This window comes from Brachyistius frenatus, unplaced genomic scaffold (assembly GCF_029030835.1).
Source record: "Brachyistius frenatus isolate BFR_SWC_R1_liver_20210118 unplaced genomic scaffold, ASM2903083v1 Contig_162, whole genome shotgun sequence".
NCBI classification, from domain to species: domain Eukaryota; kingdom Metazoa; phylum Chordata; class Actinopteri; family Embiotocidae; genus Brachyistius; species Brachyistius frenatus.
The window spans coordinates 808,734-824,542 of record NW_027210761.1 but is presented as its reverse complement, the minus strand read 5'-3'; the positions used below and the strand labels follow the sequence as shown (position 1 = coordinate 824,542).

The window sequence follows — 15,809 nt, the reverse complement described above, 5'->3', positions numbered from 1 at the left end:
ACACAAAAAAGCAGAAAATGCTGCAAACAGAAAAAAACACTTTAAAAAAATGTATTAAAATTATAATTTGATCATCAAAATCGATGCCAATTAAATGTCTTTCACATGAATAATCGACTAATCTACAAACTGCTGCAGCTCTACTGGCATGTTAAAAACACATGTCATGTTTCATGTTGCTGGAGGCGGGTCGATTATATCCTCCCTGATATCTTCTTAATAACCGGGCAAGCAAAGACACAATTCCCACTACCGGGGAAGATCAAAAATTCCCCCATCAGTTAATACACAAGACAGACACACTGCCTTTCACTGCCTCTTGCCAGGGGGAGACAAACATGCAGCAACAAGCACGCAGCATGTCAGAACTTTTTGAAGATAGAAGTGCCCACGAATACCAAGAAGAAAGACACTCAGGAGTTTCTATAAGACCACATTTATACTGCTCATACACTTGCACGACTCTCTGGATGTAGTACTCCCGCAGCGGTTCGTTCTCCATGTAGCAGGCCTGTCTGTACGAGAGTCTGTCTCTGCTCAGGTGGACGGCTTGAGAGTCCGATCCCAATTCGTGCTCTTCGCCCTCGGACCCCCGACTGGAGTGGGCCCTGTGGCCGCGGGAGCTTCGGCCCGAGTCCAAGGAGTTCTCCCTGGGGATGTCGTCGCACAGCATGATGACCCGGTCGTCCAGGTCGCTGACGGAGCCCGCGGTGCTGCTGGAGGCGCTGTTCAGACGCCTCTTAGAGTTAAACTTCTTCTTCAGGGAGTGCATTGTGGCGGCAGCCAAGTTTTCAAAGCTTTCCAAGATTTCGATTTGAAAAAAAAAACGGAAAATGTGACACTATGGAAACATAATAAAAAAAGTTCCTTCTTGCTTGAATCCTCGAGTCACTCCTGCTGCTTTAAAAATCCTCCTCTTATTTTCTCGAAACTCCTCGCCGCAGCTCTCTCCGCACATCCTTCCCCTTTCCCTCCACGAAGGAATCTACAGCAGAGAGGCGAGCGCAGCAGTGTTTTGCTGCAACCTGCCAACCCACCAGCGAGCGTAGCTTCGGGGCAACCTTTCCTCTCACAGAAGTGAGATACACCCAGACTGTTGAAGAAAAGACTCTCCTTTTTTGACACGGAGTGATGCCAACTCAGGCTCTGCTTTGTATCCTGTTACTGCTGTGTGTGGGGGTGTATGTGTATGTGTGTGTGCTCCCACAGGACTTGTTTGTCTATGCAAACACATTCTCGGAGTGGTACTCCACCCAAACTACATGTTCCGAGTATAAAAGTCTCCTCCTCGGGGCTCGGTAGGTGGTTATTAAGGGAGCAGTTTCCTGACTGAGGAGGACAGAAGCGCTAATTCACTTCAGTTCATGTCAGTTCTAATGGATTCTTATTGTGAACATTTTTTTTTACATCAAAAAGTGTCGACAGAAACTAATTAAAAGTTTTAAAAATGATGGTAAAAATGTGACTGTTTTCATCTGAGCTGCAGTCTTTTTAGCTTCTTTTTTTTTTTTCTCCTAATGCAACAGTGAGTGTTCGGAAAGCAAACAGATGGATGTTACAGAAATGTTTAGGAAGCGCTCGTGGACACTTTGACACAAATAACAATAAATAAGATTCAGTTCTAAAAAGGTAATTTGGCTTTTATAATATCCAAATGTTTGCTGTGATAAAGATCTGTTCTTGACCTTAAAGCCAGTAAGTAGTTAAAGAAAGTCTAAATCACTTACAAATAAATTCATAAACACATACACTTGTCTTATATTTGTGTAGATGAATTATATAATGTGTTCCCCAATGTAGATAATAATTTAAGGCTAAATGGTGGTGTTGAATGAACTGAATGTCATGAATGAATGAATGAATGAAATGAGGAGTTCTAAGTCTGACCGGACATTTATGTTAGTGTTTGATTTACAATAACTGCTCAACATTTTGCCCCGACACGTCTGGTGACTTCGTGAAAAGCTCAAATATGAATTTGGCATTCCTCTCTGAACATATTGCAATAAATTACAAAAAAAACGACATCACGACACGAAATATATACAAAAGGTCACAGAGACGACCTTTGAAATGAGTGTGAAATTCATGTCCTGCGGTGTTACAGGGTCCCGAGTCCAGGCAGGTTTATCAAACCAGAAAATGTGTGTTGTCTGAAAAATGCTTCTGTGCAACAAGTGTTATGTTTCCTCGGATAATCTTTTCGTCTCACCGTGTCTATTGTCGATTTTTCCAACATCACTGACTTTTTGAGTTTATTGTATCATCAAAATCCTTCGTGTCTCACCTGTGTTTGTGTATGATGGCGTTGAAGAGCTTGCCATCCCTCCAGCTGGTGGTGAAGTTGTCGCAGCGCAGGCCCTGGTATCCCTCCACCATCCGCTGAGACCACAGCAGCAGCTTCTCTTTGGCCGTCATGTCGTCCGACTGACCGTTCACCTGAATGTCCGAGATCTGGAGGAGGAGAGAAACCAGTCAGCGATGTAAGTCACAGACCGAGCACATGGTCCATTTCATTCCTTTAAACAATGCTTGCACAAAAGGCTCTTTAAGCTATTTTTTTTCTGGGAGAACTGAACTTCCGATTGTTGGTGACTTGGAAGAAAAAAAGCATTTTCTACATAATTAAAAAATTAATCAATTTACAGACAAAGAAGAGTATATAAAACTGCCATAAATAGTTTTCATGGTAAAATTACAGGCATATGACTTTTACTTTGATACAGAAAATATGATTAAAGTGGTAGTTGAAAGGCAGAAACAAAAAAAAACTAAACTTTTTCCAGTTTTCCCTCAGATTTCTTCCAGACTTCAGATGAGTCACATTTAAAACCTCAAATGGCAAACACCACTTTTACTTGAAGGGCACATGACATCCATTAAAGTTCCTGATTTGGAGGGAAGCACAAATGCTTTGTGATTACGGGAGCAGAACTCATGAGAGCGAGTCACTGGCAGCACATTTAGATAGATACGCTCCAGACAACCGATTTTTCAATGAATACTGCGGCGGCTGTAAATAATTGTTGGACTGTGAAAGAAAACCACCACAGGCTCGTTTTTCTGAGAGCTGCGAGGCTTTGCCATGAGTCACGAGAACACACTACTGAAACTCCCACAGTAACATGGTTTTTATTACTCCTGAAGGAAAAGAAACTAAGAAATAAAGCGCGTGTTTAATCAATGCAGACATTCTTTAAAGTTACATTTCAGACCTGTAGACACAGAAACATCAGACAGGAATTGTATTACATTTTGCAGTTGGTGACTATTTGCATTAATCCATGTGCCACATCTCTAATCAGATGTACAAATGGTACTTTGTCCAGTCCTTGGTGTTTATTTTCAGTCAGTTTGATGTGCCAGATGGGTGGAGGTCTCAAAGAAACTGCGCACATATGTTACAAAGTTGTAACAATCAAAGGAAACCTTTTGAAAACCTTTTTTTCTCCCTGCAGAAAAGTCCACCTGCTCTGGGAACCAATCTGCTCCAAAGAAATATCATCAACTTCTATTAAGTATATTTGGTTTCTGGGTATCAGTCCTAGTTTTCTGCTCAAAGATAATTTTTTTTTTTAAAAAACAAGCAAGCATCCAGAAGTGAAGTAAAGCTTCTGTATCGTCGTCGCTGGTGATTTGCAGAGCTGATCAATTTCACAGTCTCCTACTAGAACAAACGCTGCTTCAGAACCACCATTAACTATTTCCAGTGTTTTTGGGGGTGTGCTGATGAGTCATTGCAGAAGAAAGTCATTTCACTAACAGACTTTTCGATTTTTTTTTTTTTTAAACAGGAAAGGGTGGAGGAGAAAGAAAAAAAGAAGGCATTTCTTTCTTCTGCTATTTTTCCTTCAGAAGGGAAACCCCGATGATACAAATGTGGACGTGGGCACAAAGTGACTCAGAAGCTGCATGGAAACAGGACCTCCGCCCTCGCAGAACCGTTTTTTTTAATCGTCGTCGCTCTCTGTCACGAAGCAGGATCTTTATTTTGTACTAATACATTAATATAGTAAACCGTGAGCTGCACCTGGGGGGGCTCGGAGGAAATTCACCATTGTTTGTGATGACTAGCGTGTGCGAAACAAAAGAGATTTGTTTGGATTAAAAACTAGCTGCTGGATGACTAAGTGCATCCACATGGAAGTTTTTAGTTTAATTACTCAAACAACAAGCATAATAGTCCATTTTTATGGACAAACATTCGGGGATCATTTCTGTAGTTTCCACTGCAGTTTAAAGTCTCCGAGTCTGTCGAGCCCACGTCTACTGCCAGCTGTTTTTTGTTTTTTTTACATGGGAATCACTGAGTCACACTGAGGGCCGAGGAAAAGGATCCCAACATAACCATCATGCACATTATAGCATCAAACAATCTTCACATACTCCCACTCTTTTTCCAGGAATCCACCAAAACCATCCAAATGTGCCTCTTCCTCATCAGGAGCACATCTGCCCTCTGACCAATGCTTTCCTCTGCTGCCGCTTGTGCTGACACAGGAAGTAAGAGCAATTTTAAACTGTTTATGTTACAAAATGAGGAGCCCCTGTTTGGAGACGTAGAGCCAACCTCTCGAGCCGTACGGCACTAAAAAAAATAAAAAATATGAAGAGCCTTTGAAATTCCCTGAACTCTTTAAAAATGAATGAAAGGCTTTTCTTTGTTTTTCAGTGTTTAGTCTTCGTGCACTCAAGGATTGGACGAACAGTGGTAGTTGTGTATAAGAGCATGAGTGCTGCCAAATGTCCAATGAAGCCCATTTGGAAGTGATTGGCTGCTGGACCCGACTGTACTGTAACTGCTCTGTCAACATCAGGCTAAATTGATTTCTGAACATCGAACCGATTTCCCTTACAGAGTCAAGGAAGCAAACTGTATAAAATGCATGTCACTCATACAATGGAAGGATTTGATCTCTGGAAGTGAAGTGCCAATCTGCAGTTTAAAACGAACACCACTCAGGAATTGTCATTCAGCTGTTTCCAGCCGTAGACTGTATTTAGAAGTTGGAAGTAGTTTCCGGCCCTGAAAAATGAGCCAGAATCTGAAGTGCCTTAAGCTGCAATACCAACGAGGGCCACTAGAGGTCGGCTCCAAAAAGCCTCTGGCTCCAAAGATAACTCAACAATTCAACTTCTCTCATAAAATTAGCAGTCAATAAAATTTGTCCAGGAGTTGTCTCAGTTTTGTTAGCTAAAGTCGCTCCTTCTTATTAGTTTTCTGGCAGTTCATCTGAAATAATCTCGTCATTAATTACAAAAAAAGCTTCAAAAAGATGTGCTTTTGGGGGCATTTCTGTTTGATTGACACGCCTGTGGTGCAGTCGGGTTACGGCTATCGGTGGGCGGGGCGTAATATCGCCGGGTTTCTAATCAGATCGAGTCAGATCCACCGCTCACTCCCCCCCAGATCGTCCAAATATGGTCACTACCGACTCCAAACCGCTTCGAACTGGCAAGATGGCGCCGGGCAAAATCCAAACTCGAGGCTTCATAATGTGTAATACATTACCTGGAAGTGAAGGATGATTGTCCATATCAGGCCCAGGGTCAGCTTAGGATTCCCATCTGCAATGTCATCATTCCTGATGTTGACCAGTTTGACCTGAAAGAGTGACATTAAAAACAGTTTGTTAATTTATTTGTACAATGGAGAGCTCTGAGACACAATCAGAGCAATTCCTTTATGGGACACATAAATCTATATAGCAGGCTTTAAACAACATTTTCCCTCAAATCAAACAAAGAATAGAATAAAACTCAAGAAAGAGCAGAACAGCGACAGACATGAAAATACTCCTTTAATATAAATGTGCATTAGAATTGCTGTGTTTTCCTGACCTGTCTGTGTTTGAGAAAGTCCAGAGCGATCTGCACGTTCTGCAGCTTGTGGAAGCGCATTCGTCCTTTCTCCCGCGGCTGCAAGAGACGGGAGGACACCGAACATGAAGAGGAGCGAACACACCAGGTTTAAATGATCAACAGAACAGAGACGCCCCATGACTGAGGAACAGGTGTGTCATTGTTCAGTCACACAAAGATCTACCCTACTGTATTACTATATATATATATATATATACACACACTATATATCTTTACAGTCATGGTCCGGAAAATTAAAAATAAAAAAGAGCAAATTTGAAGTGCGATTCAAATTCTGCGTGGTTATGATAAAAAGCGTTTTGGCCAGACCATCACCAGATCTGACCGTAACATGACGCTGAGATGCATTCGAGATCCAGCCAAGATGTCTGCGGGTGAAAGCATGATGATGGATGATAAACGTTCCGAGCGATTCCACCAATCACAACTCGTGTTCTCTCCAAGAGCTCCCACCACCTTTCCGTTAGATCTTATACGGTGCGTTTGTCAGCTGACGACTGAGTTGTTTGTTTTTTTTTTAATTTTCTGGCAGCGCAGTCCCATCCAGCAGATCTCCAGCCTCTAAACCTGCACAGGTGATCCCGGGAGTGATGGCCGTAACATGCACGGTGCTCCATGTTGTAAGCGTTCAGCCAGTCTCAGGCTCTGTCGTTCAATTAGTTTCATTTCAGCTTGCAGTGATGAAACTTTGGCCCTTAACTTTCAAAACGGTGAGGAAACCCAATAACTTGCAACTGTTGTTTGCCCCCTTTAACTCCATTTAGAAATATTTAAAGGACCATACTGATAAATTAACATGTTCACACTATTTACTATGAATTATGCACGCTGTTAACAGATAAATAACCAAAGATAGAATCCCATACTCTCCATGCTGGAATTGTTTGTGATTCAGTATCATATAGAAAATCATCTTTCAGGGACAAACTATGTCTTTGACATGTTTACTTTCTTTCTAACTCAAAATTACATCGTCATTGCGCAGGTGCACAAAGGGAATATTGATGGTGCATTCAAGCATAACCCGCTGAAAAAAAAAAGTTTGAAAATCCAACCCTTAAGAAAGATTTGAGAAAAGAACATGTGAATATAGAACAATATAGAAAAAAAATAAATAAAAAAAAGTTTTGTTTTTCATCCCAAATTGAAATCTGGGATGCACAAGCTTCCTTAAATGTACGGTATGATCCTTTAACAAGACAAAAACAAACATCTACATTCAGGACGAAGGCATATTATATATTTTTACTTCGTTATTTTCTTCTTTTAAAAATTACAGATGTCATTTACAATTGATGTGACGTTAATTGTGGAAAAACACAACCATAAACTGTCTTCAAAACAACCAGCTAAAAAAAAGTATTCAAATTAAAACGACTACCTCTCATCTCCTGACCCCGCTGGCTCACTGATTAAATGAAAGAGGACGATGCTGACACAAAGAGGGACCATATACAGGGAGTGTGACTGCCATCATGCACTACCCAGCAGCCACCTGGGGTGGTGACACATGCCACGCCTGAGGAGGCAGCCAGTCACAGTCCAGGCGCCACTCACCAACCGCACGTTCCTCACAAGGTCACGTTCCCTCGGCTACCACAGCAAGAGCATCACAAGAGAGGAAGGCAGAGGCAGAGGGGGGGGGGGGAAAGGTCAGGGCAAAGGTCAGCAAACAGGAATTAGAGAAAAGGAAAAACCAGGGGTCAAACAAGTCAGTGCAGAAAGGTTACAAGATGGAAGCAAAGAATGAAATTAGTGTTTTAAGGCTACATCACCACCAGGTGTGTTCCCAAAAGACCAGTGCTGAGGTAAGTAAAGTAAAAGAGTGCGCATAGCCTCAGCATGTACTGAAATGTCCAAAAGATTTTAAAGAATTAAAGTCAACACATGCAGAAGTGAAAGACAAGAAAACTTTTTCGACTGAGATAAACATTTAGAGCAGCTGAAGTAACGATGAGTCGACCGGACAGGAGAACAAATATGACGGCAAATGAAACTCAGTAGGTCAGGAGAGCAGGAGGACGAGAAGAGAGGTCTGGAGAGGACAAGGGGGAGGGGGTGACAGCAGAAGCGGATGTCCTCGTATCCGAAGGTCAAAGGTCACCAAAAGCTCACCAGTGTCTCTCCGGAGAGCACCTCCAGCAGGGAGATGAGGTTGTGTCCATCTCGGAGGTCCTCGTACAGGTCGGTGATGTGCCGCTGGGCCTGCGGAGAAAAGAGAGGGGAGACCAGTTTTTATTTATTTTTTCAGTGATAAATGATTGATCCATACAGAGATGTCACTGATTTATTGAGTATCTCATCATGTCGGAATCATAGCTGAATCACAAACATACACGCTAGGCACAGATTCATTTAATTCAATAACTTAATCTCACCTTAAAAAAAAAAGGAAGGGAACTTAAAAGAAAGTAAAAACACGACAGCGAGGGACAGAAGTTACCTTCTACAGCAGTTTATTGCTTTATTTTCTTTAATTAAACATCTTATTTTCATAGATTTGGCCGTTATCAGGTGGGTATGATATCGTTTGACACATCAGGTTAACAACGGCAAGGACCACAAGTGAGCGTTAGATGATGGGATGTCAACAAAAACCCAGTTTAACCCCCTTCTGCGGCGTCTATAATTCCTTTATACGTGAAACAAGTTACTAATTAACGAAAACTAAAGTTTGTATCATAAAATATGCAGCTCTAAAAATGATTTCCTTCTTATAAGCTACAAATGTGTGAAATTTGAAGTTCATAGGTGCTACTGTTGTTTTACAATTAATAAAGTCCTTCTACTTTTGCTGTACCGAGAGCATCATGACAATGAAATGTTTATTTAAAAAATTTTTTTTTCCAAAACAATGTGTATTCCATTTAAGCAATGAACCGTAGGTCAGTGAGGTTTATATAATACGTTATTGAGCATTAAACAGAGGTTTCTAAAATCAGGTGACAAATGCAGGCAACTAGATTATTTATGTTTAAGTAGAGGCTTGTAGTGGGCTAAAGTCAAAGGTCAAAGTTGAACCATGAAGTTGGTCTGCTTATTTCAGAAAATTTGTGAAACCTGGGATTCGTTAGCACATTTTTTTGTGTTATCATCCTCTTGGTGATAATACGATGTAACTACAATTTCACCGGGAAGTTGTTAAGGTCACAAATATTATATATATATATATAAAAAAAAGAACAAGATCCAAACCTACAAATAAAGACCTAAAAAGAAAGTTTAAAAAAAATAAAAAATCAATATTCCTCAGAGACTTGTATCTCTTTAGACCGCCTCTCCTGAAACTACGTCTAAACCGTGCGTTCCCACCGCTATTTGTAATTATCCTTTTAATCCCTTGCGGCCACAGAACATGTAAAGGCAAGCTGTAAAGCAGAAAAAGTTGCTCGCGGTGGTTAGAAAAGACTACAAGAGACTTAAAATGAATGGGGGGTGGGGTGGGGTGGGGTGGGAGGTTACCAGGTAAAATATAGAGGGTAAGGGAGGGCGACACAGACATGCAGGCAGGAATAATGGAAGTACGTGTCCACTCAGCACTCTGCTCACAGACAGCACCTACCTCTGCCTTCCAGTGCTGATGGGAAAGGGTGGGAGGACAGGATGAAGGATGGAAAGAAGAAACAGTTTGAGGTGAGAGGATATAAAACTGCAGGGACTCGTGAGGGAACAGTGAAGTAGAAGACGAGCACACAGCTGCTGGTTGGACAGCAAAGACATTAGACAAAGACAGTTTGTCGTTTTCATCTGTTTTTTTGTTTTTTTTTAAGCATTTAAATTTGACCTTTTAAAGTTAAAAAAAAAAAAAAAATAGTAAAAATGTGTTTTTCTGTGTTTCACGGTTTTGTCTTGATTACAGCGGGATCAAATGAGATAAAAGAGCTTCAGTAAAACACAGAATGACGCCTGGTTTTCATTCTCCTCAGTCCACAGTGAGCTGGAAGACGCGCTACAGTAGACGGCTCTCTGAGAGACAGCTGATCACGACAACTGAGCCTCGCAGTTGAGTCCCGTGACTCCGTTCGTGGGATCCGTCCGACGCCGACCGCCTCGAGTCTTTCGGACCGAAAATCGGAGGGATTCACAAACAAAAGCCTGCGAGTCATCTCGGACAGAGCGCCGCGTTTTATTTTTTTACATAATTTAACCATCCTACTCTTATATGAAATCTGTCCTTATACGCAGTATATGTATTTGGATGTTTGCTCCCAAAAAATATTTTTTCTCCATTTCTGTTGTCAATGTAAAACTGACCTTGTGCTTTTAAGAAACTTTCCTCTGCTCCACTTATGAGTGACACAATAATAATTCATAACCTGGAAGAATCACCTTTCTTTGTCGTCTATGAGCAAATTATATCTTTGAACACGTTGTACTGTCGGGATAAACGAGCAAATTAAAAGCAGCACAGTCGGAAACTGTGAAGGACATTTTTACAAATTAAATTAATCGATTAATCAAGAAAGTGATTGTCAAAGTACTCAATAATGAAAATAAACAGCGGAAAACAAAGATCTCTACCACTGATGTGCTGGATGAGTCAGCATATTTCCAGTTATTACATTAAATCATCAAACACTTGCTCATTAAATGTTCAAAATTCTAACATTAGATTTATTTATTTTTTTATTTTTCTTATTGTTACATGTCATTGACTAAATGATGCAGTAACTGGCTGAAAAAAGATGAATTGACAAAGAAACAAACTACAGAAACTGATCGAGTGTGGGACTTAAGAATTATTACTGCTTTTCTGTAGTTGATTGATCTTTCTTTCTATTTTGTGGATTTATTGATTACAAATCACAGGTTCCCAGAGCTGAAGGTGACATCTTCATATTTCAAATTTTGTCTGATCATCGATACAAAGCCCAAAGATATTTAATTTATGATGATTATTGAAATAAACGTTTGTGGAAAATCTTCCCATTTGAGAAGCTGCAACCAGAGAATGTTTTTTTGGGTTTTTTTGGCTGATAAATCACTTAAGTTATCAATCATTTCACTAAATTGTTCAGTCTTGACAATTTCTCTGAAATAACTAATCATTTCAGCACAAATCGATAGACACTGAGAACAATTATTACAGTAGCTGCAGCTCTTTATTCTGCAGCTGACTTCAACTGTATTTCACACGCAGGAGGTGTTTTCGTTTTAAGGGTCGTGGGACACAACACTTCACAAGTTCTGTTTCATCGTACCGTGGCTGCGAACATATTTAACACCGGTGGCCCAACAATCGATAAGAGAGTTCTTGTTCCCCTGCAGAACCCCGAGGAGCCGCCCGCACAGCCTGGATCCCAGATGTGGAACCTGCGCGGGCCCGGCCCACGATGCTGCTGTTCCTGAGTTCCAGCTAAAGTGAGGCCAGGTGGTCGTGACTCATTCGGTTAATATGAATAGCACGGGTGGACTTTATTGTTCAAAGAGGATTGGTATAATGTTTTTCAGCTTTTCCAAAAAGGCGCCTCGGTCTCTAAAAGAGAACGTGTGGGTGAATCAGAATCTGATTTCACTCCGTGTTCTCTTTGCTGGTAATCCGTGGCTGGTTCAGCTCATTTTGTCTGGCAGCGAGACTCAGATCAAACAGCTCAGTTTCTTCTAAAGAAAACAGTTTGATGTAATTGGAGCTATTGTAACCGCATGGGATACGAAAGCAACTGCGAGAATTCGACGTGAACACAACAAGCTTTAAGGTTTGTTTCAAGACAGCTGGAGTCCTTCTGCTTACAATCAATGGTTCCTGTTTGGAGTTATGCGCTCCAAATGAGATGAAGTTAACATTTTATTACCTTGTCTGAGTTTTCTGATCCACTTGAATGTAAATTTGTTATGAAAATGAACTATTTCCATTAGTGAGAGCTGTTGAAGTGGGATCTTACCTTCATCAGGTGTTTGTTGACCCATTTTGTGAAGGTCTTTTTCTGGACTCGGTCCCGTTCATCTGAGGGAAGACAAAACAAATAGCAACAGAATTTAATGATGTGTCTACGAGTTTTTGCACGTTTCACCTTGTCAACAACAAATACGAATCAGCTTTCTCCCCAAACATATCGTTTCATTAATGTCTAAACCTTCCGGCAAACCTTTAGTTTTCATTCATTTCTGCATGTTATGAAAGCCAGCGCAAAGAAACATAAACAAGGCTTGCTTGAAAAAAAGGCAAACAATCGCTGGAAGGGTTTCATCCTTTTTAATCAAAAGTTTATTTTCTTATTTAATCATGCAATTATAATCCGACATGGGAAATAAATACGTACAAAGTTGGTGAACTTAAGAGCAATGATTTCCAAATTTTTAGACTGCAGCAAAAACGACTCATTTCCCACTGTCACCTGTTGTGAACAACGAACCAATGGGAAACTTTTTCTTTCACATGGTTTGTTGTGATCATTTATAGAGGCCTGAAATAGTGCATTTATCTGCTGATTTATGAGAAAAACATTGTGTTACAGAAATGATAAAGTAAATTTTTCCTGTTTTCCCATCGTCTGTCATCCCACAACCCTCTGAGTCCTGACCCCCGTGGGGTTGGGAACCACTGCTTTACAACACGGTCGAATTACAGAGTTTATATTTATGGAGCTACAGTTATGGCCTCAGATCTTATGAAACCCCGAAGGGAAACATTTAAAAAAAAAAAGGTTTCACAAGTTACAGATAGTCTGATAAATATTTGTGTTGCCCCAGAGACACCACACAAAGCGTTGAACAATGGATTTCAGCAGGGACAATATACAACAGAAGATGCCGCAGATGACCCATAAATGGAGGTGATGGTATTAATCAAAACAAAACGAAAGGTGTCCAAGAGGAACACAAGCGAATGACCTCTGACACCCTTCAGATTAGTGTTTAAACTTGCAAGATTTATTGCTTTTTGTTTAGATTTCACAATCTGATTATTCCCAACACACCGTCACATACCAGCAGGTACTGTACATACTAAAAAGTTCCCTCTAAATCTTATCAAACCTATGTAGATATAACCACCAAACGAGCGCTTTCACCTCTTCGCCACGGCGATCAGGGTGTTTTACAAACAGTGAGCCGTGATCAGGGTCGACGTGACGAGACAGTGAAAGCCATTGTTTGTCTGTAATCAGAGGAAGTTGATCGTATTATGTGGACCCGTTCTTGAGATCAAAGCTCGCGTAAGAGAAGTGATCAGATGGAGAGGGAACAGAGGAACCAAAGACGACGACGACGACGATGACGACAATGCCTATTTCAAGGGTGGCATCCTGTCGATGACTCACGGCGACCGCTCCGGTGTCTGAACAGAGAAGTGAAATAAACCGCAAAAAACAGAACAATTCATTCTGATACTGCACTTAATCACGAATGCCCGAACGTCACGCACGCATGTTGGATAAGTGTCATACTTTTTTTTTTTTTTTGTCAGAAAGTAAATAAGCAATAACATGTCAAGTCTCCAGGCAGCTGCTCAGCACACTGCTGTTTCAGTATACCATTAACTACAATGTGAGGAATCAGGTCAGACGGAGGCTGAAAGCTGCACTTAACATTCCAAAACCCAAACCAGTGAAATACATAACAGAGAAAAGCAAACTTTACTGATCCCTCAGACAAATAATGTGCCTGCACGGCTGACTTTTGTAGCCCGAAGCAACAGACTTGGCTCGGATGTTTCCTTTCATCCTGGGTCAGAGACGAGGTGTGAGACAATCAGGTCTCCTGTGCTTTTAATGCAGTGGTGAGGCCAAATCATCTTGACACTTCAAGCCCCCCCCCAAAAAAAATTTCAATGTGATGTTGGATTTTAATCACAAATTTTAGTTTTTAAATGGAGAGTTTTTAATCTGTATTTTTAATCAAAAAATTCCAATCAGAATTTCATGTACAGAGCAAAACAGATTTCGTCTTAGTGATCTATTTGGGGTGTCGGCGCTTTTGACCAATAAAAAGCGGAAAAGACGTGACACATAAAGGGGTGTGGCCCGTTTCGTTAAAGGGGGGCAGAAGACCACTGAAGGTCCTGAGTAAATTCAGACAAGAGTCAGAGCAGTCATTCAAGAACTGAAACGCAAACTCAACTCGTACAAATCAAAGAATACAAAATGTAAGTAAGCATTATGTCAAACTCTACCTTTCCTGCACTCCGTGGCCTTGAGCACCCCCTGGTAGTAGGAGTCCTGTATGAAGACCCCGTCACTACCCACACTGTCGGAGGAGTAGTTTCCGAATTTCTGCTGCATCGCCATGCTGATCTCAAATCAGTACTCAAAACCAAAATAGAAGCCGCTGCACGAGGAGAGATGATGTTGTCTACTTCCACTTTCTTCTTATTGCCTGCTGCTTCAACACTGAGGGATCCTGTCCTGAAGTGGGAGTGTCCGAGCCACTCATTCAGCTACTGAACTTTTTTCCTCCCTTTCTCCATTTGCTGTCTCTTGACATTCAATGCAACTTTCTTTTTTTTTTCTTTTCTTTTCACCAGCTCTTGCAAAATGCCTGCCTGCGGGCTACAATGTCAGAAGCTGCCACTCACCACAGAGAGGTCTGTAGAGAGAGAGAGATGGGTGAAGATTCTCTTCCTGCCTCAGCCTTGTTATCTGCACTTAGACTCCGCCCACCGAGGCACACCTCAACCAAAAACCCCCTAGACCATGTCTCTGTGTTTATTATGCAATTGCATTTTCTTAACTAAATTACATACTTACATTCACATGGGTGGTAAACATTGTCTGAAGTACACCAGGCTTCATTTCACAGCTATATAATTCAGGCCTGAAACTCTCTTTATATGGGCAATCTATCACAGTGAACTTTTCACTGCCTTTACTTTTTGTAAAAAAAAATTGGGCTTTCAAAGAACAACAATTTGAATACAAACAGCATGTTGACAACCTCACGCACATGATCCTTTTCACTTAAAACAAACAAACCCAAAGGTAGCTAAATGGTAACAAAAAATCGTATTATTGGCGATAATTTGTAATCGATAATTTATTCTTCTTAACGCCAGCACCACTCTCTTTGAGTCACTGTTATAAAAGCACAAATGAATCATGTCAAACATGAGATTATCTTGGGAGAAAGGTCCAAGGACAATCTGAGCACTGATGTACTAAAAAACATTGAACAAAGCAGGTCATCCAGGGAAGAACAGAGCGGTTTAAGAACTCTTCTGCCTGACCATCCACAGTGTCTAATTAACAACTGCACAAAGTGGAATTTTCACAAAGACCGCACAGATCTCTGATCCAGAAAGGGGGTCGATTTGGGGGGAGGGAGGGATTTCTCTTAATTTGGACCAAATTGTGTGGAAACGGACCACTGAGGCGAACTAACCCCGAATGAACCCCGCGTGCTCAAGCTCTCCGTCAGCCGTGTGTGGTTGGAGGCGGATTGACGAGACGCGCCGCCACAGAGCCTCAATGAACAGCCTGTTTCCTCAACACACAGACGAGGCCAGCAGAAACCACGTCCTCGGCCATTTTCTTGAAATGGCGAGAAAACATCGAGCGCGAAACGCTCCTCTGCCATCGGGACGCAATCAAAGAGAAGCTGGCGCGGAGGGCTTTGTTTGGATGTGGGATGTCTGCAGGAGAGAATCCAGCAGCAGAAAAAAATAGATGCATTTAAGTGTCTCTAATAAGAACAACCTGCAAGACCTTCAGTTTGATTTGAAACATTTGTTCTGGACTATTTCAATACCACATAAAAAAAACAAAGCAGCAGAGAGGAACCAAGCTGCTGCAGAAAATTACCCAAGAAACAAAGCAGTTTCTGTGTCTCTGCGTGCGCGAGGAGAGGAGGCTCGTTTGCATCTTTTCATGCAAATACTCTTTCAAAGAAGCTTCTGCCAAAGATCGCGTGCACGCATGAGCCCTGATAAAACACAGTGCTTCGACCAAAACAGAGTCCTGCTTTTGTTTTTGTTGGACTTCGAGGTGCTCTAA

At 41.3% G+C, this 15,809-nt stretch overlaps 1 protein-coding gene across 14 annotated transcripts in view; it reads right to left on the bottom strand.

The window, feature by feature from the left end:
- Positions 1-15,809, bottom strand: part of pleca (plectin a) — a 96,656-nt gene that overhangs the window by 23,966 nt on the left and 56,881 nt on the right. For 6 of the 14 annotated variants that reach the window (XM_069716683.1, XM_069716684.1, XM_069716693.1 and 3 more), the window contains 6 exons: positions 11,766-11,827; positions 7,999-8,088; positions 7,441-7,476; positions 5,842-5,919; positions 5,513-5,605; positions 2,288-2,454 (listed from right to left, as the gene is read on the bottom strand). In XM_069716683.1, coding sequence (XP_069572784.1) covers positions 2,288-2,454; positions 5,513-5,605; positions 5,842-5,919; positions 7,441-7,476; positions 7,999-8,088; positions 11,766-11,827 — 526 coding nt within the window. Of the gene's footprint in view, positions 1-452; positions 1,437-2,287; positions 2,455-5,512; positions 5,606-5,841; positions 5,920-7,440; positions 7,477-7,998; positions 8,089-11,765; positions 11,828-13,993; positions 14,765-15,809 lie in introns of those variants that run through there. The other 8 variants (XM_069716686.1, XM_069716687.1, XM_069716691.1 and 5 more) reach the window with 5 other exon arrangements.